The 25,138-nt window shown below is 35.9% G+C and overlaps 1 protein-coding gene across 1 annotated transcript; it reads left to right on the top strand.

Moving 5' to 3' along the window:
• Positions 1–16,219: 16,219 nt before the first annotated feature.
• Positions 16,220–23,020, top strand: Cxcl9 (C-X-C motif chemokine ligand 9). The gene is made up of 4 exons (XM_027939737.2): positions 16,220–16,300; positions 17,612–17,738; positions 20,381–20,465; positions 21,981–23,020. Exons 1-4 carry the CDS (start codon positions 16,237–16,239, stop codon positions 22,080–22,082), a joined length of 378 nt encoding a protein of 125 aa, XP_027795538.1. The 5' UTR covers positions 16,220–16,236; the 3' UTR covers positions 22,083–23,020.
• The last annotated feature ends 2,118 nt before the right edge of the window (positions 23,021–25,138 follow it).

Below are 25,138 nucleotides of genomic sequence, written 5' to 3'. Positions count from 1 at the left end.
TCTCTTCGCCTAATCATGGTTTCTTTCTTTCTTTCTTTTTGGTATTTGGCTTGCTTACTTTTTTAAATGATTTTATTACTGCATTCTGCATTGTATTTATACACAATAATGAGGTTTATTTTGACATAATCATCCATGCATGGAATATAATTTGTTCCATTTTACTCCCCAGTACTTCATCTTTCCTTTCCCTCCTCCCCTGTTCTCCTTCCTCTACTCTACTGGTCTTCCTTCTATTTATTTAATGATTTTTAAAATTGGTACTTTATAGACATTAAGATAGAATTCATGTGTTATATTCATATATACACAGTATAATTTGGTCATTTTCATTTTGCAATTCCTCCTTTTCCCTTCCTTCTTCCCTCCCCCTCAATTCCCTTCCTCTACTCCACTGATCTCCCCTCTTTTTTCATGGAACCTGACCCCTTTCATTTTTCCCCCTTACTTCTCTCTAGCTTCTGTATATGACAGACTTTCCGAGTCTGGCTTACTTCAATTAACATGGTGTTCTCTAGTTCCACCCATTTACCAACCACTATCATAATTTAATTCTCCTTTATGGCTGAGAAAAACTCCATTTTGTGTGTGTGTGTGTGTGTGTGTGTGTGTGTGTATACCTGAATTTTAGGGGAGACATTCAAAACACAGTGTCTTACATTAACTGACAGTTAATTTTCAGGAAGGTGCTAAACCTTCCTATTCAATTTTAAATTTCTCTATCCAAAAGTAGAATGTTTACTTAACAAACATTTATTTATGCCTACTACATACCAGGTTACAAGAAGTGACTAATTTATTTACTGAAGACAAAAGTAAATAGATTATTCTATGGACTGAAAAAACTCCAAATGTATAAAAGTAAATACATAAATTCAAAGAAGCCTTTCCTAGGAAAATAATGGCTGATTTGAAATTTGAAAAACACATTTGTATCCGATAGGTGGAAGAAGGACAGTAAACCCAGAAGAAAGAACCTGTACAAAGACACACAGGTGTGAGACACCAAAGTGTATTCAATCTAGAAAAATGTAAATATCTAGTTAAAGGTATAGATATTTTTAAAACTTCATGTTGGAGAGACAGACAGAAGTTAGGTCATGAAAGCAGCCTTTTTATATTTGCCAAGTATGCCATCTCCATCAATATACTTATAATTTTATACATTTTACATATGTATATATGTGTCATAAAACATGCACAAAAATAATGTACAGTAAGCCATCCATATCCAGGTTTCTGTATCCACAAGGGTTTGACCAACTATGGACTCTATTTTTTATACAGTCATGCACTGCATAACGATGTTTTGATCAACAACAAACTGCATGTAGGATGGTGGTCCCATAAGATTATAACTAGGCTGAAAAATAAAGCCATTTAACACTGCAGCACAACACATTACTTATTTGTTTGTGTTGATGCCAGTGCAAATAAACTTAAGTTACTAGTCATATGAAAGTACAGCACATACAATTATGTATACTACATAATACTCAATAATGATAATTTAAAACTATGTTACTGTTTACATATTTACTATACTTTCTATCCTTATTTTGAAGTATACTTCTACTTATAAAGAAGTTTATAAAACAGTATGCCATGTCACCGTGGCAGAAGCCTCAGGTATCTTGAGTATACTGTGTTTAATTACTGCATCAAGAAGCCAATTCAAATAACTAATCTGTTCAGGTTTGTTTACATACACTCAATCAAATTTGTACAACAAAATCAACAAATGACACACTTCTCAAAATGTGTTGCCTAATTATGCATTAAGTGACAAATGACTGTACTGGGGGAAAACTGCATCTTTACTGAACATGGAGACTTTTGTCACTATTCTCTAAAAAATACAATGTAGCTAATTTCAAAGAATTTACACTGTATTTTGGTATTATAAGCAATCTAGAGATTATAATTAAAGTATACAGGAGTATATGTGTAGGTTAAATAGAAAAGCTATTCTGAAATGGAGGGACTTATACATCTGCAAATTTTAGTATCTATAGGGATCCTGAAACCAATCCCCCACACATACCAAGGCATGACTGTTCAAGATTGCTGGATGATACTGTAGTAACAAAAGTCTCAAAATATAAAGTGCTAACATAATTAAAGTTTAATTCTTGCTCATATAAATCTCCATATAATGTAATGGGGCTTCCCGGTAACTCCCTCTATCCAAATCAAGGTTGCCATGACAGCAAAAAGAAGAATGGAAGTGGCATACTGGCTTTTAAATACACATTTTTCCTTGTTAAGAACAAGTTATACTACCTTATTTTTAATTGTAATGGGGGCTAGAAACTTAGGGAAACTTATTATCTCTGTCACAAATGTAATTTTTTAAAAATATTTTTTAGTTGTTGATGGACCTTTATTTTATTTATTTGTATATGGTACTGAGAATCGAACCCAGTAATTTTTAAATGTTATTTTAAAAAGTTATAAGCAAGAAAATAAAACTTATGCAGAAACCTAGCTCAAAGAGAGAAGTCTAGGCAGATAAATTTAAAAAATAAACTTCACTGTCTTAGGGAAGTTAGATCACAAAGAAGAATCCTTTTCCTACATAAAAACTTCACCATGTGTGATGTAAATGAAAGTTGATGTACACAGTGAACATACAGATATGTCTAATGGAGTATGATCATTCTAAAACAATCATTTTTCCTCAGGAAATACTTGGACCACAATGATCAAATATTCCATCTGGTCTAAAAATACTGGCCTCTAACAAAGGGAGAAGGGTAAAAATGATTATAATTTTTACTCTCAATTTTCTTCATCAAACCATAGTTAGTCCATCACTGTTTCATATCAAGAACTTGAGAACTGGCTAACACTACTGTTTCTTCATTCAGGGGCCAGCTTAAAATATCAATAGAGCAGTAAGAAAAATCACAGAGGCTACTCTGCTAATTCTGAGTAAGTCATCAAAGCCGACTCATCTATAAAAAGGCATGTTGTACCTAAAATGTACCTAACAAGGTCCTGGGTTTGATCCCCTGTAGCAAATGTGTGCACAGAAATAGCATCATCCTGAAATGTTGCAAAGAGAAATAAATGTCAAGAGTTCTTTAAAATACTATTCCTATGGGATAGTATTACAGATGATTGCTTTTTGTTTCCTTTTCCAAATTTTCTATAAAGAACTTATTTTTTTACTGTTTTTAATCAGAAAGAAGAGTTCAAGCAAATGGAAACCATTTTTAAAAACTATTAATCTTAAAGTTCTAGGATTTCAGTGACTTTCACTAAACTACTCATCTCTGAGAAAGATATGAAGTGAGAGCTGAGTCATATACATATCAGAACTTCTTTCTCCATGCTAGGATAAAATTTAACAATTTGTGTTAAAATTCATTGCACTGGTACTACATACATTTCAGGTCACAAAGTAATGGTATGTTTGCTGTTACTGGTTTCTTTGCTCACCATCTTCCCTGCCACCATCTCTAAACAGCCAGGGGGATACTTTTAAATACATAAATTGGATTACAGCTCTCTTGCCCGCACTTTTCCAATAGCACCCCATCACACCTGTAATGAAATCCAGTCTTTCATCATAGTCTGTAAAGCTCTACATAACTTCTCTCTATCAGTCCTATCATTCTGCTCTTCCACCTTTCTACTTTAGCCACCTATGCCTGCTAAAGCATCACAAGTACAGCAAATATATTTCCAGAATTTTCACAACTCCTCATTTCCTCACTTTTGTTTAGGCCTCCACACATACGTCACCATCTCAGAGAGGGCTTTCCTCGCCAATCTATTAAAACAGCACCATTTCCATCACTCTCCCTCTTTGTATCCTCCCTTAATTTTGTTTATTGCCCTTATTACTACTGGTAAATGCATATTTCCAATCCTTTGGATATCCGTGTTACCTCCAAGGACAGGCCAACTTTCCAAAGACTTTAAATAGTTCTTAAACCTCAGCTGAAAGTAAACTTAGAGCCACGCTTCATGGCAAAAACCTGTAGTCTTAACTACTCAGGCAGAATGATTGCCAGTTCAAGGACTACTTTGACAACACAGCAAGACTCTGCCTCAAAAATAAATAAAATAAACTTGGAAATGAAGAGAAACTTACCAGTTTAAGTCACTGGACAGGCACAGAATGAATGATGACCTTCTCCCATTACAGTATCCAATATGTCTATTGGCAAACTGTTTACTAAACTATGAGAGCCTCAACGTGGGAAAAGAATTAAAGTTTAAATAAAGTCTTATAAGCCTTTCAAAAATAAAATACTTTGGGCTGGGTATATAGCTCAGTGGTTAAGCACTTGCCTAGCATGTGCAAAGACCAGGTTGAATCCCCAGTAATGAACAACAAAAAACAAAAATAAAAATGTTGCAAAACTAATACTTTAACAGCAGTAGTAACAGCTGTTCAGAGAAATGGAAATCCATACCCCTTCCAAGGTTTCATTTTAAGGGGCAGTTCTTTCAAAATGATAAACAACTCTTCTTATTTTCACTTGTGACAGACAAGCATTTTAAGTGATGTTTTTCCAGGACACTCAAATCTAATTAGAGTCAAAATAGCACTCTATCTAATTTCCCAGGTTCAGATGTGAGAGAAAAACCCCCGTACTTAACTTTAGAAAGGGAAAGAGAGAGAAAAGAGAAGTTGAAAAAGTTCAACATCAATCTAAACTTAAAGAGAGTTGAAGTGCCTGCAGCACCAATGCTCCCAGAGCAGATTTTTATCTTGGGATTTGTGGATTTTAGAGCTCAATAATTTCCTTAAAACTAGATGTAAAATGTTGTATAACCATGCATACATCCACAGCTTTTGCAAAATTCTGAGCTCTATATCCTCAGAAATGTTTTTAAAAATATATGTCTGTTCTAATTTTATCACAGATTTTAAACAGATCCTATCAGTTGTGCACTTCAGACAATAGGGACAACAGTTTAAAAAAATGTAGTATTGGAAATCTTATACACTAGAACACTCGGCCACTGAAAATTTGTTTAATAAAACAGGTGACCTCAAAGATCTGGGCCCTATGAGAGACATTTTTAAAAAATATTTATCTTTTAGTTGTAGTTGGACACAATACCTTTATTTCACTTATTTATTTTTATGTGGTGCTGGGGATCAAACCCAGGGTCTCACACGTGCGAGGTAATCTCTCTACCACTGAGCCACAACCCCAGCTCCTAGGAGAGATATTTAATGGTTCTTATTTCCAAGGTATTCCTAGAATTTCTAAGACTATTTTATATCTCTTGATGACTGGATGTGAAACTCAAAGTGAAACTCTTCAAGGACCAAGAAGAAATTAAGCTTGGCCACGAAGCCAGAATCAAAATTAGCACTGTGGGTATACACCATCTAGACATATATACTGGCTTCTGTAAATACCTTTATTTACCTCTGGGACTAAGGAAAATTATTACTTAGCTTGGAGAAAAAGAATGATTTGAAATAGAAAATATTAGAATCCTAGGCTAGCCAGGGGCAGTGGCACATGCCTATAATCGAAGTGGCTTGGGAGGCTGAGGCAGGAGGATCGCAAGGTGCTAAGCAACTCAGTGAGACTCTGTCTCTAATAAAATACAAAATAGGGTTGGGGATGTGGCTCAGCAATCAAGTGCCCCTGAATTAAAAAAAAAAAAAATCCCAGGCCAAAGATCCTCTGATATGGAAGTTCCCCACAGATGTTTTGCAATATAAAAACTAATTATAGGGATAGGGTTATGGCTCAGTGGTAGAGTGCTTGCCTAGAATGTGTAAGATATTAGGTTTGATCCTCAGCACCACATAATAAATAAATAAATAATGAAGTTATAATGTCCATCTACAACTAAAAACTATTTTTAAAAAGTAATTATAATTATACATTTCTTGGAAAACATGAGTAAAAAAAATGAAGTCTGACATCACATCAAATTTCTCAAAATATAAATTTACAACTGATAACAAATGACATTTTAGTTTGCTTAATTAACAAATACTACAAAACTAGAGGAGAAAAGATGAAAAGAACATATCCATATATTCATATCATGATGAGTTAGAGCACAATTCTCATCTGGGAGTACAACCATCCTTCCCACCATTTGGAAATAAATATTTAATTCTATAATTATAAACAAACAGTAACAACTATTATTTTTGTAATATTAATCACAGAAAATAAGCTTATACAATCCTATTGGCTGGTAGAGATTCTCTGAAGGTGAATATAAAAGATTTTAGAGTAAGCCTTATCATTAATGCTATGTATTAACCTCTATGAGCTACGCACATAATAGGAATTTTCAGTTAAAGCATTTGTTTTATTTTAAAATTGTTTGCTTTTGGGACTGGGATTGTAGCTCCATGTGGAGAGCTTGCTTAGCACATGTGAGGCACTGCGTTCCACCTGCAGCACCCCTTAAAAATAAATAAATAAAATAAAAGTATTGTGTCTGTCTATAACTAAAAATTTTTTTTAAAATTGCTAAAAAATTGTTGGCTTTCTGTGCTTACTATAATACAAAAAAGATTCTAATTCTCTTAACTTTTGTTCATCTACTATTCCATTTTACTACTCGCAGATCCTCTTGATTATGCAAAATAAACGAGTATTTTAAGAATACTACCATGTAGATCTCCTAGAAGTTATCATTAAGAGGTGGGATTGCACAGGCTGAAATATGAAACATGAAATAATATATTTACTTATTTCAAGTATGAATTCAAGAATATTAGAAAGAATGTTATATAACTACATTATTTTGACATTACCAAAATCAATTTTTAGAATTCAAATTTGATTCAGATCTCAATGATAACTTTCTGAAATTTACTTTGGATAAACTTAACCATACACATAAATAGGTTTTGTGTGTAATTCCATTTCTATGACCTATATTTATATTTAGAAAGACATGTTGTCCACATATCTGACAGTATTACAAGCTTGAGATGGAAGTGTACTGAACTTTCCTCTTTTACTTATGGAAGAGAAAAGTATGTCTGAAGACAAGGCTCACACTGCTATCAAATCAAGCTGAACACCATGTACTAGTATCCTTTAAGATGAAAATTGTTTTTGTCTGACTTCTAAAGATGAAAGAGTCTTTATAAGCATAAATGATTTTAACTACCATCAAAAAGTAAGGTAGAGGGCTGGGATTGTGGCTCAATGGTAGAACACTCGCCTAGCATGTGTGAGGCACTGGGTTCGATCAACAGCGCCACATAAAAATAAAATAAAAGTATTGTGTCCATCTATGACTAAAAAATAAATATTAAAAAAAAAAAGTAAGGCTGAGGGCTGGTAGAGTGCTTGCCTCGCATGCACAAGGCTCTGGGTTTAATCCCCAGCACCACAAAAGAAAAAAAAAAAAAAAAAAGGTACGGTTGTTTTTAAAGGCAATCCAAAAATAACAAAACAATAATTAACTATTTTCTACTATAATAACTATATTTTAAAGTTACAAAAATATCCATGAAATCAATTACATTCCTCATATTCATAACACACAACAAGAAAACAAAATGGGAAGAGAAAGAAAATTCTATTCATAAGAGCTACCAATAGACTTAATGAAATACTTGGTAGTCAAGAGCTATATAAAAGAATATTATAAAACTTAATGAGTATATATTAAATTTAAGAACTTCCATTCATCAAAAAGTATTATTAAGAAAATGAAAAGACAAGTTATATACTTTAAGTTTTACAACTCATATAACTGGCAAAGAGGCTTATTATCTAAAACATATAAAGACTTTTTACACATTAACTTACAAAACAGGACAAATAACAGGATAGAAAATAATGAGCAAAAAATGACATGCATAGTCAAGAATATTAAAAGACTTCAGCCTCATTAGTAATTTAAAAAATGCAAATTTAAGGCCATAATATTTTATACCTATTATACTGGCAAATTTCTCATAATCTAAGTATTAGAATGTATATCAAAAAGAAACCTTATCCTTTTGTAGATTTTACATTGGTATAAATAGTTTGAAAAACCAATTTTTCATTATTTTTTAATTTCCCATTCTGATAACTTATGATCAGCAATTTCAATTCTACTCCTAGTTATATATCTCAGAGAAACCTCAAGTCACCAGGAATGTGCTTAAGAATGTTAATATACAGAGAAAGGTACTTACTAAAAAGAAATAACTGAATACAAAATTCAAAACAGTGGTTATATGGGGTAGGGAAAAAGTAGATTAGACCAAATGGATGGGTTATGGAAGGATGCTATGGTTTGAGTGTTTGTGTCCCTCTAAAGCTCACATGTTGAAATCCTAAAACCAATAACTAAATGGCTTCCTTATCAATAATGATTTTAACTATAAATGCATTAATATTCTAAATGTATATACAAAAGAAAGTGTAAATTATGAAAGATGATATAATATCCGCCCGCCCCCACCCACAGTGACAGAATTAAGAGGTAGCATCTTTTGGGAGGTCTTTTGGCTCTGTCTTATTGAATGGGATTAGTACTTTATCAAAGAGACCCAAGGGAGCCTATCTTTCACATGTGAGGATGCAAGATGGTACCATCTATTAGGACCAGGTTCTCACCACACCCATATCTGCCAGCACCTTGATCTTGAACTTCCCAGCCTCCAAACTATGAGAAATAATTGTTGTTTATAATCTGCATGGTTCATGGCTTTTTTTTTTTTTTTTTTGTACCAGGGACTGAACTCAATGGCACTCAACCACTGAGCCACATCCCCAGCCCTATTTTGTATTTATTTTATTTAGAGATCAGGTCTCAACGAGTTGCTCAGCACCTCACTTTTTGTTGAGGCTGGATTTGAACTCATGATTCTCCTGCCTCAGCCTCCTGTGGTTTGTGGCATTTTTGTTGTAGTAGCCCAAAAAGACTAAGACAAAGCTATATAGAGACAGATGCCAATAACTGGTAAGGTTCTGGACCTTGGGTTGGTACTGTCTATGCAAGAAGTTCATTTATTATACCATCTTTCATAATTTACATGTTCTTTTGTACATACATTTAGAAAACTTAATGCATTTATAGTTAAAATCATTACCGATAAGAAAGCCATTTAGTTAATGGTTTCCTTTCTGTTATTGCAGTTCCTCAATCGTTTCGTGACAACTTTTTTGTTATTTAGTTGAATTTTATTTAGTAGCATTTTCCTTTTCTGTTTAATTTTAATAATTTTCTTAGTGGCTACCTTGGGGATTACAATTAACATCATAAACTAAACATTACCACCTTAGTTTCAATAGCATACAAACACTCTGCTCCTATACACTTCCATCCCCCCTCCTTGACAAATGTTATTATCACAGACTTCAGCTTTGTGTGCTCATTCACACAGATTTATAAGTATTGATTTATGAATCAGTCTTTTAAATTCACATGGAAAAAAGAGAAACCACAAAACAAATGTACAATTAAATTGGCTTTTACATTTACCTATGTAGTTATATCTTTGTCAGTGTTATTTATTTCTTTATATGGCTTTGAGTTACTGCCAGTATCCTTTCATTTTAGCCAGAAAAACTGCTTTTAACATCTCTTGTGGGACAGGTCTACTGATGATAAACTCCACTAACTTCTTTTATCTGTAAATGTCTCAATTTTTCCGTCATTCTTGAAGAACAGTTTTGTTGGATATAGAATTCTTGGTTGACAGATTTCTCTCTTTCAGTACTTTAGATACAGTCATGTGCCACATTATCATTAACAACAGACCACATATATGATGTTGGTCCCATAAGAGAACAATGGTGCTGAAAAATTCCTATCATTGTAATTACTCAAGTTTGTGATAAACAAGCCCATTGTGCTGCATACACAAAAGTGTGTGTGTGTATGTGTGTGTGTGTGTGTGTGTGTGTGTATATATATATATATATATATATATATATATATATATATCTTACTGTTTTATGTGTTTACTGTATTTCTGTAATTATTTTAGTGTGTATTCCCTTTAGTTATTAATAAAAAATAGTTTACTATAAGATCATATGTCATGATAAACTGGCAGCAACCTCAAACATTTTGTATTTGCCACATCTCTTCATTTTCTTGTTATTTAATTTAATCTCATTTTGTTTATCATGGCCCTAAGAGTGATAGGCTATGCTGTACAAACACAGAGACCATATATCTTAGTGTGTGTACAGTACACTATACCATCTCCATTTATATAAGTACATTCTTAACACATCTCAGAATAGATCATTAAATGATACAGTAAGTGTATGTTGTTCCACTGTCTTCTTGTCTGCATGGTCTCTGATAAGAAATCAGCCATTAATCTTAATTAGGATCCCTTGCATGTGATAAATCACTTCCCTTTTGCTACTTTCAAGACTCACTCTTTGAGGAAAGAAAGGAGGATGTACTGGGGAATGATGCTGGTCAAATTATACTGTTATAATGTGTGCATGTGGGGCTGGAGTGTGGCTCAAAAGTAGAGTACTCACCTAACATGTGCAAGGTACTGGATTCGATCCTCAGCACCACATAAAAATAAATAAATAAATAAAGGTACTGTATCCAACTACAACTAAAAAAATTTTTTTAAAGAAAAGAATGTCTGCAAAAAAAAAAGAATGTGTGCATGTATAAATATGTTACAACAAATACCATCATTGTGTACAATTATAATGCACCAATAAAAAACATGGAAAGAAAAAGATTCCCTCTTTGTGTTTTGATAATTTGACTACTATGTATTTCCGTGTTGATCTCTTAGGGTTTATCTAGCTTGGTGGTCATTGAGCTTTTTGGACGTACAGATTCATCAGATTTGGGAAGTTTTGGGTCACTATTTCTGAGAATATTCTTTCCACCCCATTTGTTTCCCTTTCTGAAATTCAAATTATGTATATGTTGATCCACTTGGTGGTTTTTTAGGCTCATTTTACTTTTCTCCATTCTTTGTAAGTTGTTCCTCTGACTCAATAATTTTAATTGTCCTGTCTTCAAATTTGCTTATTCATTCTTCTACCAGATCAAAACTGCTCTTGAATCCCTCCAGTAATTTTTCACTTTATTTGTAATTTTCAATTCCAGAATTTTAATTTTTCTTTGGCTCTTCTTCTTTTTATGTTTTTATATATTCATGACAGTACAGTGTACTTTGACATATTATACATACATGCAGTATAACTTAATACTAGTTAGGATCCCATTCTTGTGGCTGTATATGATGAAGTGTTTCACTGGTCCTTTAGCTCTTTAAGCATATTTAAGACACTTGAATTGACATATTTGTTTAATAAGTCAAAGTCTAGACTAACTCAGGGACTTTATGGACCTCATTTTAATTATCTCTTTAAAGACCCTATATCTAAATACAGTAACATTCTGAGGTACTCACAGTTAGGTCTTCAACATGAATAGTTTGAGGGGATACAATTCAGCTCTTAGCATATATTATATTCAATAATAAATTATGAAAAAATGGAAGCAACAAAATAAGAATAGCAGATGTTTTACCTTAAAAAAAAAAGGATTAACGCTTCCTATATATGAACTAACATGCACTTATAATGTTAATACAGTAGTTCCCCCTTATCCAGTTTCACTGGCTATCCAAGGTTTCAGTTACCCAGAGTCAACAAGAAGACTGTGTACAGTATAAGAAAATACTTTGAGAGAGAGACCATATTCACATACTTTTTACTATGATATATTGTTATAATTGTATCACTGCATTATGGATTTTAATGCCTATGCCTAATTTGTAAATTAAACTTTATTATAGATATGTATGTATAGGCAAAAATAGCATATAAAAAGATAGTTTGGTATTACCCATGGTTTCAGGCATCCACTGGTGGTCTTAGAATGTACCCCCCATGGATAATGATGGACTACATTACTCTGACTCTACTTGACAACTGATCTTGAAAAGGTAGAAAATGCAGGTATTAAGCCAACACAAACTAAAATGTCAATATTAAAAAGTGGAAATAAACACTAACCTCTGGTACCAATTTCCGCATATTAAATAACAAAAACAAATACAAATGGTAAGAGAATTGGGAATCAGGTACATCAACAGTTTGGAAGGGTAGTTACAAATTTAGTCTACTCTTTATGGCAAACAATCTGCCAAAATGTTACCAAAAACATAGAAATTTTTTTTAACCTTTGTCCCAAAGAAGGAAAATATCCCAAGACAGTAAAATCCTTTTCTAGTTTTGTTTTCTTTTCTTTTAAAATACAGGGATCTTGCTATGTTGCCCAACTAGCCCCAAACTCCTAGGACCAAATAATTCTCCTTCCTCAGCCCCTCAAGTAGCTGGGAATACAATCACGTGCTTCCTTGCCTTGCACCAAGAAAGTAAAACCTTTTGAGAAATAAAAAGAGCACTGTTGTATTACTGAAATGTTGGGGGGGGGGCAGATTCAAGTGGCCAACATTGCAAATAAACAAACTAGAAATATGAAGAACCATTAAAGTAAGATTAGTTAAAAGGTATTGTTCAGTAACAAAGGTTAGATGTGTGTAAGTCTCTTCCTGTCACTCCCTTGATTAAAAATCCTTCAATGTCTCCTCACCTAGAGTATTTATAAGGCTTTTTATCAAACTCTGGTACCTGCTTTCTTTCCAGCCCCATTTCTCACTCATTCCCTCATTATCACTTGCTTAAATGCAGGACTATACTTTCCCCTCTATACACTACTTTGGTACAATTAATCTACATTCAAAATTCACACTAGGATCAATAAACTTTTAAATCACTAATTATTACCCTCCCCCTTGCCAAAATACTTGGTACTTCTGATATTTGTCATACCTTCTCATGTCTCCTGCTCAGAATACCTTGCCACACCTTCTTATAATAATGAACTCCAAACAAGTCTTCCTTCCAGATACAATTCAAACAGCTGTGTTTGAACCCTTTCAGCCAACGTTTGGACTTCCCTGAACTTCCAATTATTTTGAACAATCTAATGTAGCACTTCTCCTACAGTAATTATTAGTTTATATGCTGCTTTCCCCCACTCACTGTACCCTCTCTAAAGGCAGAAATTATTGTAAATAACTTGTGTCTTCAGAGTCTAGAATTATAATAATAATAGCTCGATGAATGAAGTGAAATGAATGATAAATAGTAAATAAGAGTTTCAAGAAAGTGGATGTTTTCTTATAGAGTTACGTAAACAATTTTAAAGTAAATCGTTTAAAATGAAAATGAATGTTTTAAATATAGTAATATTTTCTTTCTTTTCAGGATGCTTTTTCTTCAGATTAGGGAGGAGTTTCTTCCCAACTATAATCACAACCAACTTGCCAAAGTCACAGAACAAAAATGCTGTGTTAGCGCCAACATTTAGCCACAGCTGTTCTTGAAATGAGGTCCTGACTTTCCCTTTCAAGACTGCTTATTCACAAACCTAACCCAGTTCTCAAGCTTTGCATGAGACATATAAACAAAAAGGCCAGCTAGTAAGATTAGCTAAGGAAGAACCTGATCCATTCTCTTAATGAGGTGAGATGCAGACACCATTAAGAAACACTACAAAGCTATGACTTTTGTACACAGACAGTTCACCACATAATAATTTTATAGAAGGAAAGACTAACTTCCTGCATGGGAGTAGAAAAGGAAAAAGAAAACTCAGAATGCTATAAATCAGGGCTTCTGAGACTTTAACAAAGTACACTTTTTCCGAGTCAGCATCCTTTTAATTCTAGCAGTAGCTGCTAAAAGGAGGGGAAATCCACACCGTGAGAAATTAAAACAGGCCTGAGGGTTTCAATATGAAACTTCCTCTCCCGTGGTAAAAAGGAAGCCTCTCATCTTCACTGTGACACAGTGAGTCACACTATATATAAAATAAAACAGATGACACTGATTCCATAACCAAAAAGATGGAAGTGGGAGGCCAGACAACATGTGAAAACCAAGGCTCTTGGGGGTTACATCAGCATTCAGGTGCTCGGGGACACAGAACTGGAATTTTTCAAGGCAAAAGAAATTAAAACTCTGGTCCAAAGGGGAATTAAGAACTATCTGTTGATTTCAACAGTCCTGACAAACTTTGGCTCCTTTCCCAGGATTGTGGGAAACTCCTGCAATATCCTCTCACCAGGTTTCTATTTCTCCTAAAAGCCCTGTTTAGTCATAAGTGTGCTGTCAATGGGTTTTCTCTTTCCCTCTGCCCAATCAGAAGCGCACTTTGAGCTTGCATGATGATTCCCCCCCCCCAAAAAAAAAAAAAAAAAAAAAAAAACCGAGGCCTGGGAAGCAAGTGTCCGAGTAGACCTAAGTAGCGGGCATTGTAGTCTTCATTTCCACCCCAGTGGTTCCGCCACTCACCTGGGAAGCCCTCTCCTCCCGCTAGAGCATCCACCCTCCTGGGTAACAAGGCGCGGCCTGGCCTCGAACGACTCCTCACTGACCCCAACTCCCACTTTCTAAGGTCCAACAGGTCCGGTTCCAGCTCTGGGGTCTGGGAGCCTCGCCTGGAGGCCTCCGCCCGGTGGGCGACCCAACCCTTCTGGGGCCTTCATTCCCGCAGGCCTCACCCAAGCCTACTGTGGAAGCTCCCAAAGGGCCTCTGTGAGCCCCCTGCCTCCTTCCCCCTCCCCAGGAAACGCGGCCTCCCCTTGGGGAGGCTACAGGACAGTGGCCAGGGGACAGAGGAGAGATCCCGAGGGCACACACACTACCTCTCCTCCCCAAAGCGATTCTCTTCCCCCTGTGAGGATCAGAGCAGCAGCGGACAACCAGCAGCGACACCAGCGGCGGGCGAGAAAAGAGTGAGCGCTGGGAGCTCCAGCCGTAACCTCCTCGCGGAAGAAGGTTCTGGAAGCACAGCTGGTTGGGCATGCGCAGTGCGCACGCCACGGGCCTCAAGGAGGTCACAGGGCCAGAGCGGTGCCTGGATGCAGCCGCAGAGCCCCTTCACTCACTGATAGAGCATTTGCTGGATACTTACTGTGCCAGACTTCCAGAACTTTCTTCTGGGACGAATGCTCTTTTTCTGCAGAGAGATTAACAAAATCAATATTTGTGCTTAAGCAAACTTATCTGTCTCCATCTTATAGTTCAGCTTCTTGGGTTTTGTCTTTGTGCCTCTTTGGGGATGGGAATGACAGTCTTTGCTTTCAAATTCTACCTTTGGGGCTTGGAGAAGTGGCTGCTGCGGCACTAACTATCAGGAGAGAGTGAGGACAGCCAGAGTCAGAGGAAGCCTCAGGCCAAACCAGGGGCGCCCCAAATGAGCCACCCTACCTGAGAAACACTGTTTTGTGGTAATGGAACCTCTGATCTTTAGCAGGTCAACCAGAATGAAGATGACATTTCTTAACTTCCCCTGCAGCTAGGTGTGGCCATGTGAATAAGTTTTGTTGCCAGGGCTGTGATGGAAAATGATAGCTGCAACTTTGAAGATGAGTTTCAAAAGGAATAAGATGCCCTTTTTCGGCCTTTCTGCTATTTTGTACTTGGAAATCAGACATGGTAGCAGGCCATCTTTGCCTTGTAGATGAGGGCAGTGACCTAGAATGGTGGCAAAGCAATAAGATAGAGGGAGCTTGGACAACCTCAGGGAAAAGAGCCTCCATACAAGCGTTGGTCCACCTACCTGTGTCAAGGAGAAATAAGCCTCTATCTTGGCCACTGTTAATTTGGGTCTCTTACATGTATCTGAACTATAATGTTAACTGATCTATCAATTTTAAAAATAATAGGCTGTGGCATCAATGACACAAAATGAAATTACCACCAGTAGAAAATAACATGGCCCCTAAAGAAATTAAGGTGCTTAAAGTTGCTGGATGGACAATATGAGAAAGATAATGTAGCCATGTATTATACAGAAGGCTAGGCCGTAAGTAATAAGGGAATCACTTAAGTGAACTGTAATATTTCCCATTTGGAAACCATATCTCCAACTCTTACTGTATGACATTAGTATTTTCATCGCATAACCTGTTCTTCTCCCAGGTGAACAGCTGTGAGTTTGCTAAAGGCTGCAAGTGCTGTTGGTTTCACATCACTTTCTAAAAACTACCCATTTATGTGAAATGGAAATAAAACAAGCAGAAATTCCCTTGGATCAGAGATTAGGATTTCCCCCAGCACAATCAATTTGTGGTTGGTTTAGCTTGATCTAAGGACAACATCCAATCAGAGTTTAGGAGGAAAATTGATCTCCTAAATAAATATGGTTCCACAGAGCATGTTCTCAAAAGAATTCCTCAGGTTCAAAATATATAGCAGTGACTTGGTAGAACTCCATTCCCTGACTATGAAGAAAAGCGGTATTCCTTTCCTCTTGGGCCTCATCTTCCTGGTTCTGTTTGGAGTTCAAGGTAAGGGATTATGAGTTATATTACATTAGTAGAGTCAGAGGTATGACTCACTATTAAGCCCTATGGGTTCATCAGATAAAGTTGAATATTCTGCATGCCCCAGAAAGTAATGTTGGTCACTCATAAAAACATCTTGGTGATGTGGTTGATTATCTGAAGATCATAACTTGGACCTGCCAAGTCAAACACAAGTCTTCTCAATTTAGGTGTGTACATTCCTAGTTAAGTCTTAATAAATGTTTGAACATTTAATAACAAGAAGCCCTATCTCAGAGCCAAGAAATTTCTGCATATTTTATTTCCATTTCACATAAATGGGTGGTTTATAATAAGGGATGTGAAACAGCAGCACTGGCAGCTGATAATGAGATGAGAGACTCTGTTTCCTATACTGTTTTCATGTTTTTTCCTGATATGGATTCTTGATAAATATGTCTGTGTTTAACCAATTGAGAATTGAGAAATCAGAGAGATCGCCCCTAATCCATTTACTATTTTTGTTACCTTGGTTAATAACCTTACTGGAACTCAGTTTCCATATTTGTAAAATGGTATTTTGAAGTTAATGTGTGACACAGTAAGCACTGCATAGATATATGCTGAATGAGTGTCAAAACTTTCCCCAAATTTAAAGCACTATTGAAAATCAAGCAGTGGGGATCATAGAGGATGAGGTTGGAAGTGGTAATTATAGTTAAGTAAAGCTCTCTGTTCAAACCTGTATCAACTCCATTTCACTAAGGTCAGGGAATAAATGTATTTGGGAGTTCCTTAGGAAGTTGGAACCACATAATGCTAATGAATTATATGTCTGTGTGTCTTACCTATAATAGGCATTTATTAAATGTTGTGGGGGGGGTTGAATTTGTGGCTCAGCAGTAGAGTACTTGCCTAGTATGAGCAGGACCCTGGGTTCCATCCTCAGCACCACTTTTATATTTATAAAAATAAATATAAAAAATAAATTTATTTGAAAAAAAAATGTTGTGAAAGTGTCTACTCCTCTTAAAGTTGTAAGGTGATGTATTTAAAAGCAGCACCTTTGGACACAGTAAAACCTGAGCTGAAATCCTACTCGTACTCCTGCCCCCTGAAAGCTATTGTGATTGGTCTTTATTTAATCTAACTGAACCTTAACCTCTTTATCTACAAAGGGGAGAAATACCTGCTTCAAAAGTTTGTGGTTATGATCTACCGACAGCAAGGGATAGAAATAATTATGACCAAATGCATGTATCATTTTGATGAATTGCCTCAATGGGAGAATTGACCTAACACGTGCATGTATTCCACTCTTTCTCTTTCTGATAGGAGCCCCAATAATGAGGAATGACCGTTGTTCCTGCATCAGTACTAGGCAGGGGAAAATCCACCCTAAAGCCTTAAAAGACATTAAACAATTTGCCCCAAGCCCTTCCTGTGAGAAAACTGAAATCATGTAAGTAAAAACTCATTCAATACACAGGTGCCACATTGGCAAGGACACTAAATTTAGTGTGACTATTATTACTTCACAAAATGAGGGCAGTGATCTAGAAATGATGGCAAATGGAGTGCTTGCCCATGCAGACACTTAAAGTTCAGATAGTTACCCTTTCCATAAGTCTGTCTGTTGCTTTCTTTTTTTCTAAAAAAAAATTAAATTTCTGGTAGAGAGTGAGAACCAAGTATGATAGACTGTGAAGTAGCACGTCTTCAATGTAGAGAAGTTTGTTTTTCAAGAACAAAAATAACATTTCATTTATTTGAGACTAATTAGGATTGTAACCTGGAAAACATATATTCAAGCAGTCCAGAAAATGGGCTCCTAGAAAATGCTTAAAGAAGACACTGACAATCTTCTTAAAGAAGACACTGACAATCACCTATAATCCTACCAGCCAGTGATAAATACTATCATATACCTTCTGGGTACATGGTATTCCAAAGCTTCCTCATTTGCTTTGGGTATATGTGTTTATACACACACACACACACACACACTATATATATATATATATATATATATATATATATATATATATATATATATATATATACACTAATATTTTATGCATATAGATACACAAATAAAAATCAATAAAATCATGTACAACATACCATAGTTGCCCCTTATCTGCTGATTCACTTTACTCACAGTCAATCATGGTCTGAAAATATTAAGTGAAAATTTCCAAAAATAAATAGTTCATAAGTTTTAAATAATTTTTATTATAGTATATAATTAAAATTATTTCATCATAGTATTATTTATTGTTAATCTCCTACTGTGCCTAATTTATGAATTAAACTTTATCATAGATAAGAATGTACAGGAAAAAACAGCATACATAGGATTCACTGCTATCTGAAGTTTCAGGCATTGGCAGAATATCTTGAAATATATCTTGAAATGAGATACATTTTAGTCTAAAAATCCTTTGAACAGCTTTTTGGTCCAAAACTCCACCAACTCCATTCCATTAAGGTCCACTTAAATTCCTAAGAAATTGGTCCACATCTCTTGAGCACCCTCAAATAGGAGTGTTTCAAGCCCATTTTATTTGTTTTAATTATTGTATTAGGTATGTTTGTGTACATTTGCTTTTATGATGCTTGTAACTTATTTTAATGCTCCTGCAAAGTCAGTGTGATATTTACTCATCCTACAGATCCCTCATCTTTGGCTGACAGCATTTCAAAACACAGCAGTGGACCAAATAAAAATTCTTGCCTTTGTAGCGGTTGTTCTCCCATTGCTGTTCTTTAAAAAACCTAATTGTTATTAAACATAAATCTAATTGTTATTTTAATCCAATTATGTTATTGATCTAGGGTGCTCAGCAGGCATCTAATCAGAAAGGCCACACACCCAAAGCAGCTGCTCTGTGTGCTTTGGGAGCTCTTCAGGTAGCCCTTAAAGCTTTATACTATGGATTCCAGAAATTGGCTGGTCCTTGAAATCAGTGGTATTCTATGTACGTAAAGTGTTCCCTTCCCTTATGATCAAAGCATATGATCCAGGGAACTCTACATCCTCTCCCTTTCATAAGGGTGCTTAGGGTTAGGGTCAGGCCTGGAGTTGCCCTTGGATGATTTCAGTTGGCCTGGTGACTCTTAGTTATGCCTTCAGGGTGTTCTTGCTCTGCATAAAGAGAAAATTCTGTGGAAGATGTGGTTGAAGCATCAAGAGGAACAAAAATGGAATTTCACACAGTTTCCCAAATGATTATGACCTACTTTTCTGCTACTAAGAATTTTGTCTAATAGACATTTACTTACATAAAAAGAAGTTGGTCCACATAGCACCCATGAGTATATGTATGTGTCTAACCTGTAACAGACATTTATTAAATATTGTGACACTGTTTTCCATCCTTTTGAATTGTCTTGAATTGATGGGAGACACTTAGGATAATATAATAAGATAGAGTTCCTACCTGTACAGTTCCTTTACTGAACAGTTTTGCAATATGATTTTCATTAACACTATAATTATGAACATTTTCTCATGTTTATGTCTGTAAATCTTCTATAATAATTTCATTTTTTCTTAATAATTCCTCCCCCTTTTATTTTATTTTTTGGTGCTGAGGATTGAACCCAGGGAGCATGCTTCTGTCATTGAACTATATGCCCCAGCCATAATAATGTCATTTTAATGGTCAAATTATATTATATAGAGGTGCCATAATTTATATAACCAATGCCTGCTGTTAGAAATATAGATTATTTCCAAATTTTGACTATTGCCAAATTCTTACTGTGACAGTATTGTCTTTAATTCTTCCTATCATTGCTAGGATAAATGATATGCATATTTTAAGTTCTTTCATACCTATATTAAGAATTATATATGAAATTTCTACTATTATTTTCAGATTGTACAGAGAGATTAATGAAATATCATGAAGTTATTCTTGGATGGGCTGCTATAATTTTTAAAATGCAACCAAATAATCTTGTCTTTAAATTTTTAAGTAATTTAAAGTAATTTCACTAAAAAATTCAGCAAAATTCATACCTATTTTTATTATTTCTACAAAAAAAATCAAATTATTTACAGAGAAAAAAGAAATCTCATTGCTGTTTCTTTGGCAGTGCTACAATGAAGAACGGGAATGAAGAATGTCTAAACCCAGATTCAGGTTATGTGAAAAAACTGGTGAAGATGTGGAAAGAAAAGGTTGGTGAAAAGAAGAACAGTTTTCTATCTTTTAGAAATTGTGGAAAACAAAGAATTCTGTGTAGCTCAATGAAGGGTACAGTTTTCAACCTTTCATCCTTTTGAATTGTATTGAATTGATGGTAGACACGAAGGATGCCAAGGTAATAAGATATAGTCCCTTCCTTCTATAGCAAGAATTAATTAGTTGTGATGCAATGCATACATATAATATCAAGGTATATATTAGAATCTTGAGGGTTATAGAGAAAGTAGTAATTGATTTTACCAGGAAAGCGACAGGGAGAAATTATTAAGGAAGACTTCATATATCAGGTGACATTGATTTGGAGCTTGAAGGGTAGGTAGCTCCCCAGGCAGCTAAGGACGGTGTGAACAAGAGTAAAATCAAGACAGAGCTTGCTGTGTTCAGGCAACCTCATGTAATAAGACTGAAGTTTATGTGGAGAGAGAAAGATGTTGAGGTGGAAGAGTCAGTGAGGACAAAGTGGGAAGAATTCTGCATGACATGCTCAGGAGTTGGGTTTGATGAAGGACACAGAATATGTGGTGGGGAGCATTAGTTCTGTGGTCTGACAGACTATTGACTGGCCACGTACTAGCTGTCCAACTGTTGTAGGGACAAACGAGGCAAGGCACCGAAGATAGCAGGAAACAGTTTTATTTGGCTGCAGCCAGGTTCAGAGGGTACAGCCTTTGCTGTAATCAATCAATCCCCTGAACCCCGAGTTCAGGGAGTTTCAGAGTTTTATACCCAGCATGTAAGGGAGGGGCTCAGAAGTTCACAGTCTGCAGAAGTTTACATAAAAGCAGCTTTTTATTTCACTGTTCTGGGCAAGTTAACTCTTCAAGGATAACACCTGAGGAGAACTTCTTCTCCCCTTTCTTTCCTCCCCCTGCCAGCTGTTACCATGGAGCCCAATTATAACTTATCTTAAAAATGTAGACTTCTCTGTGAAGCTCAGCTCAAGGCCAGAGGCCTTGTTTGCACATTTCTTCAAAGTACTATACTGGATACATTTGTGAAAAACTAGTAAGGGGGTGTCCAGCACCTAGAGTACTGGTATCTTCTCGGCCAGTGGCCAAGTAAACAGGGTGACATGAAAATAGGAAGTTTATCTACAATGGACTCTTTTGCTGACAGTCCTAAAATCAGCCATGGTGAAGATGGCTTTTCTGTGGAGAAAGGGGGTGCCACTTCACAACTTTGGACAAGTCACCCTCTCTTAACCTCAACCCCCTCATGTATAAAAAGTGGATGATGATATTACCAACCTCAGAGGGTTTCAGTCAGGGCAGGTGGCTGGTAAGCAAAGTTGGTGTGAGGACATCAATAAGCCAGGAGAACAAACAAAAGAAGTGAGCAAATCAGAGAATCAAAAGAGGCCCCTTTGAGAGAAGGCAACTTTAAGACAGTTTTGAGAATAAAGAAAAACCACAGTCAGGAGTTTGGATATAAGGAAGGGTAATTTGTAAAATTAAAAAATATTATCCTTTCCCCGCCCCTCTCTGCAGGTCATCCAAAAGAAAAAGCAAAAGAAAGGGGGAAAACAAAAAATGAAGACATTTTTAAAAGCTAAAAGACCCCAACGTCCTCATCAAAAGAAGACTACATAAGAGACCACTTTACCATCAAGTACTTTATGTTAAATTTTTTTTTTAATTATACTGAAATAATTCCAAGAAGGGATGACCTCTAATAAATCAGTTTGTTAGTTTGAATAGAAAATCTAAAGTACTCTTTTAAAAATGTAACTAAAGTTAGAAAGTTGATTTTAAAACCAAAATGTTAAGACTTGTTAGAGGCAATAGTTGTCTTTGTTCCTCTACCCTCAACCAACTGAATTTCATCATGTGTAAGGCTATGATCTCAGTAACACCCACATCTGGACAAATATCCACACAAATACATCCCACACATAACAGCTGCCTGGGCTTCCATGGCCACAAACTACAGCCTCTAGAGAGTATTCTGAGGTATGTGTCAGCAAGCCCCAGACCTGTCCATGTGCCAGTGAGTCATGCAGTTTGGAATTGAGCTGGACTCGCCAAGCTGCCATGGCTGTTGGCATCTGCATTTGAACCAACCTGTAGGCCTTTCACACAATGTGTCTGCTGCTTCCTTCTGAGGATCCATCACTGGAGATCACCAGAGCTTAGCTTTCAGAAACTTCTCTCTGGCTTTTGAGGTCATGTGACTCTTGCCTGCCCAAATTGACCACACTATTTCTTGTCATTACCCTTCACTTTACTCAAGCCAATTCTTCACCATCTTGCCACAATTTAGTGCCTGTCTTCTCTCCACTACACAAGTTATGCACTCATTCATGAAATTCATTCACCTGGGTGTACTCCTTTCTCACTTTTCCCTCTATACTCCACAGGAATGCCTTCTTCTCCCTGCTTATCTCTACTTGATCCCAGTCTTCAAGGTTCAGTTCAAGTCCTGCCTCTTAAATAAAACCTTTCTGGAGAGTTGGGTGTATAGCTCAATGGTAGAGCAGTTGCCTAGCATATGTAACATCCTGGATTTGATCCCTAGCACTGCAAAAATAAGTAAGTGAATCTTTCAAAAATTTTTCTGGATGCTCAAATCATCATAAAACTACTATTTCATGAGTGTTTAGTACAATATGGAGGATCACTTAATTGTCATCTAATTAATTTCTGAATGTCTGTTTTCTCTCTCTAACCAGATTGTCAGTTCCTTGAGGGCAGAGTTACAGTTTAACTTCCTTGAGTCTGCCACCACATCTAAAAGACTGTGGAGCTGGGTTTTGAATAGTTTACTAATTGTATCTGTTATAGGTAGGAAGGCAGTCAGACCATCCTCTCAGAGAAAGCAGGATGTTTCCTGGCTACTCTACTGTGTCTAACCCTGGGTAACCTCTTTTAATCATTATCTTCTGGCCATTATCACTGCAGGAAAGAAGGATGAAGTAACATCCTTGTTTATTATATAACAGGATATTAACTTGGCTTCTCTAACAAATAAGAAGCACATGTTTCAAACATTTGTGACTATTCTGGACTATTATTCCAGAACATTCCAGATATATATGGCATCTAGAATCATGTAATCTTATAATGAAAAGCAGCTTTAGAGATCACGCATTGTGACTGAGGATGTAGCTCAGTGGTCAAGTGCTTGCCTAGTATGTACAAGGACTGGAGTTTGATCCCTAGCACTGAAAACCCAGAGAAAAGAAACACACATACAGAGATGTTAGCCAGTGCCCAACCTTTTGCCACCAATATGAAAATTCCTTCAATACCATTCCTGACAAGTTCCAACTTTCTGTAGTTTAAAAAGACAGCTACCAAGATACTTCTAAAAACTAATTGAAGGCAAAACAAATTTCATTGCCAGGTGACCTTGTTTTAGAATTTGCAAAGTTTTGTGATTATCAATTATCACACCATCTTTCACAAAGAAAAGGAATGATAAGACACTAAGAGCCAACGGGAAGAGTGAATTCTGCTAGTGGAGGCATGTTTGGTATCTAGTTAGCCTCTTCGAGGCTGGGAAATTTCTTCTGAGAGCATGTTCAGGAATTGAATAGGAGAGAATGTCGTTGGCCAGAATGTAAACCTAAACTCACCTTCCCAAATACTGTCACTCCTCATGCTGCTCGTGATTTTGAGTGCTGCCCAGTGGTGATCCCATGTAAACAACTTTACCTAATCATGGAACTCTGTAGGTCCTTTCATATAATGTCTCTGAAAAAATATAAAAATGTTCCATATTTTGAGTCTGTGGCCCGGTTACCTTGCACCTCACAGGTAAAGTGGACAGTGTATAACTAAAAACCAAAGACTACCTATTTTCAATAAATATTTGTGATAAACATATAGTCCCATATTCTAATCATTCATCATTTATACATGCATATATACTAAGTAAATAATGTTTAAATTCAAACTAGTATGACATAAAATACTTTGTACTTTGAAGCATTTTCTTTCTTAAAAGACAATAGGATCAATAAATAGATCATTGATTGGAAAATAAATCTTGGTTTTCTTTTTCATGTCTCAAACATGCCCTTTAACAAGTTCATGCTTAACAGTAATTCTGATGTGTCCTTATTCATTTACTTTTTGTTTTTCATCTAATGACATGCAATATTAATTAAAATAGACATGAACCCAGGTGTTGTGGCACACTCCTGTAACCCCCATGATTCAGGAGGCTGAGGCAGGAAGATTGCAAGTTCAAGAACAACCTGGGCAATTTAGTGAGACTGTCTCAAAATAAACAATAAGGGGCTGGGATTGTAGCTCAGTGGTAGAGTGTTAGCCTTGCATATGTGGGGCATTGAGTTTGATCCTCAGTACCACATAAATAAATAAAAGAAAGATATTGTGCCCATCTACAACTAATAAATAAATAAAAGGATGAGAATGGAGCTCAGTGGTAGAGCACCCTGGGTTCAATCCCCAATAACAACAACAACAACAAAAAGATGAAGACACAAAATCTCTCTAAAAGGAGCTCTTTGGGGCTAGGAAAAAAAAAACTTCCATGGAAAATATGACAACATGGCCTTATGACATTGTTGACTTGTAATTTTATATGGAATTCAGTTTATTTCCTAATCCTCAGGGGTAACACTATTCCAATGAGATTTAAACCCAGGAAACCAAAAATGTCTTCACCTTTTTCTATCTCC

This window comes from Marmota flaviventris, chromosome 7 (assembly GCF_047511675.1).
Source record: "Marmota flaviventris isolate mMarFla1 chromosome 7, mMarFla1.hap1, whole genome shotgun sequence".
Lineage (NCBI taxonomy): Eukaryota > Metazoa > Chordata > Mammalia > Rodentia > Sciuridae > Marmota > Marmota flaviventris.
This window is presented reverse-complemented; position numbering and strand designations above follow the sequence as displayed.

Coding starts and splice junctions, on each gene's coding strand:
- Cxcl9 (XM_027939737.2), top strand. CDS start 16,237: ATGAAGAAAAGCGGTATTCCTTTCCTCTTGGGCCTCATCTTCCTGGTT. Junction 16,301..17,611: donor GGTTCTGTTTGGAGTTCAAG/GTAAGGGATTAT, acceptor TCTTTCTGATAG/GAGCCCCAATAATGAGGAAT. Junction 20,466..21,980: donor TGAAGATGTGGAAAGAAAAG/GTTGGTGAAAAG, acceptor CCCTCTCTGCAG/GTCATCCAAAAGAAAAAGCA.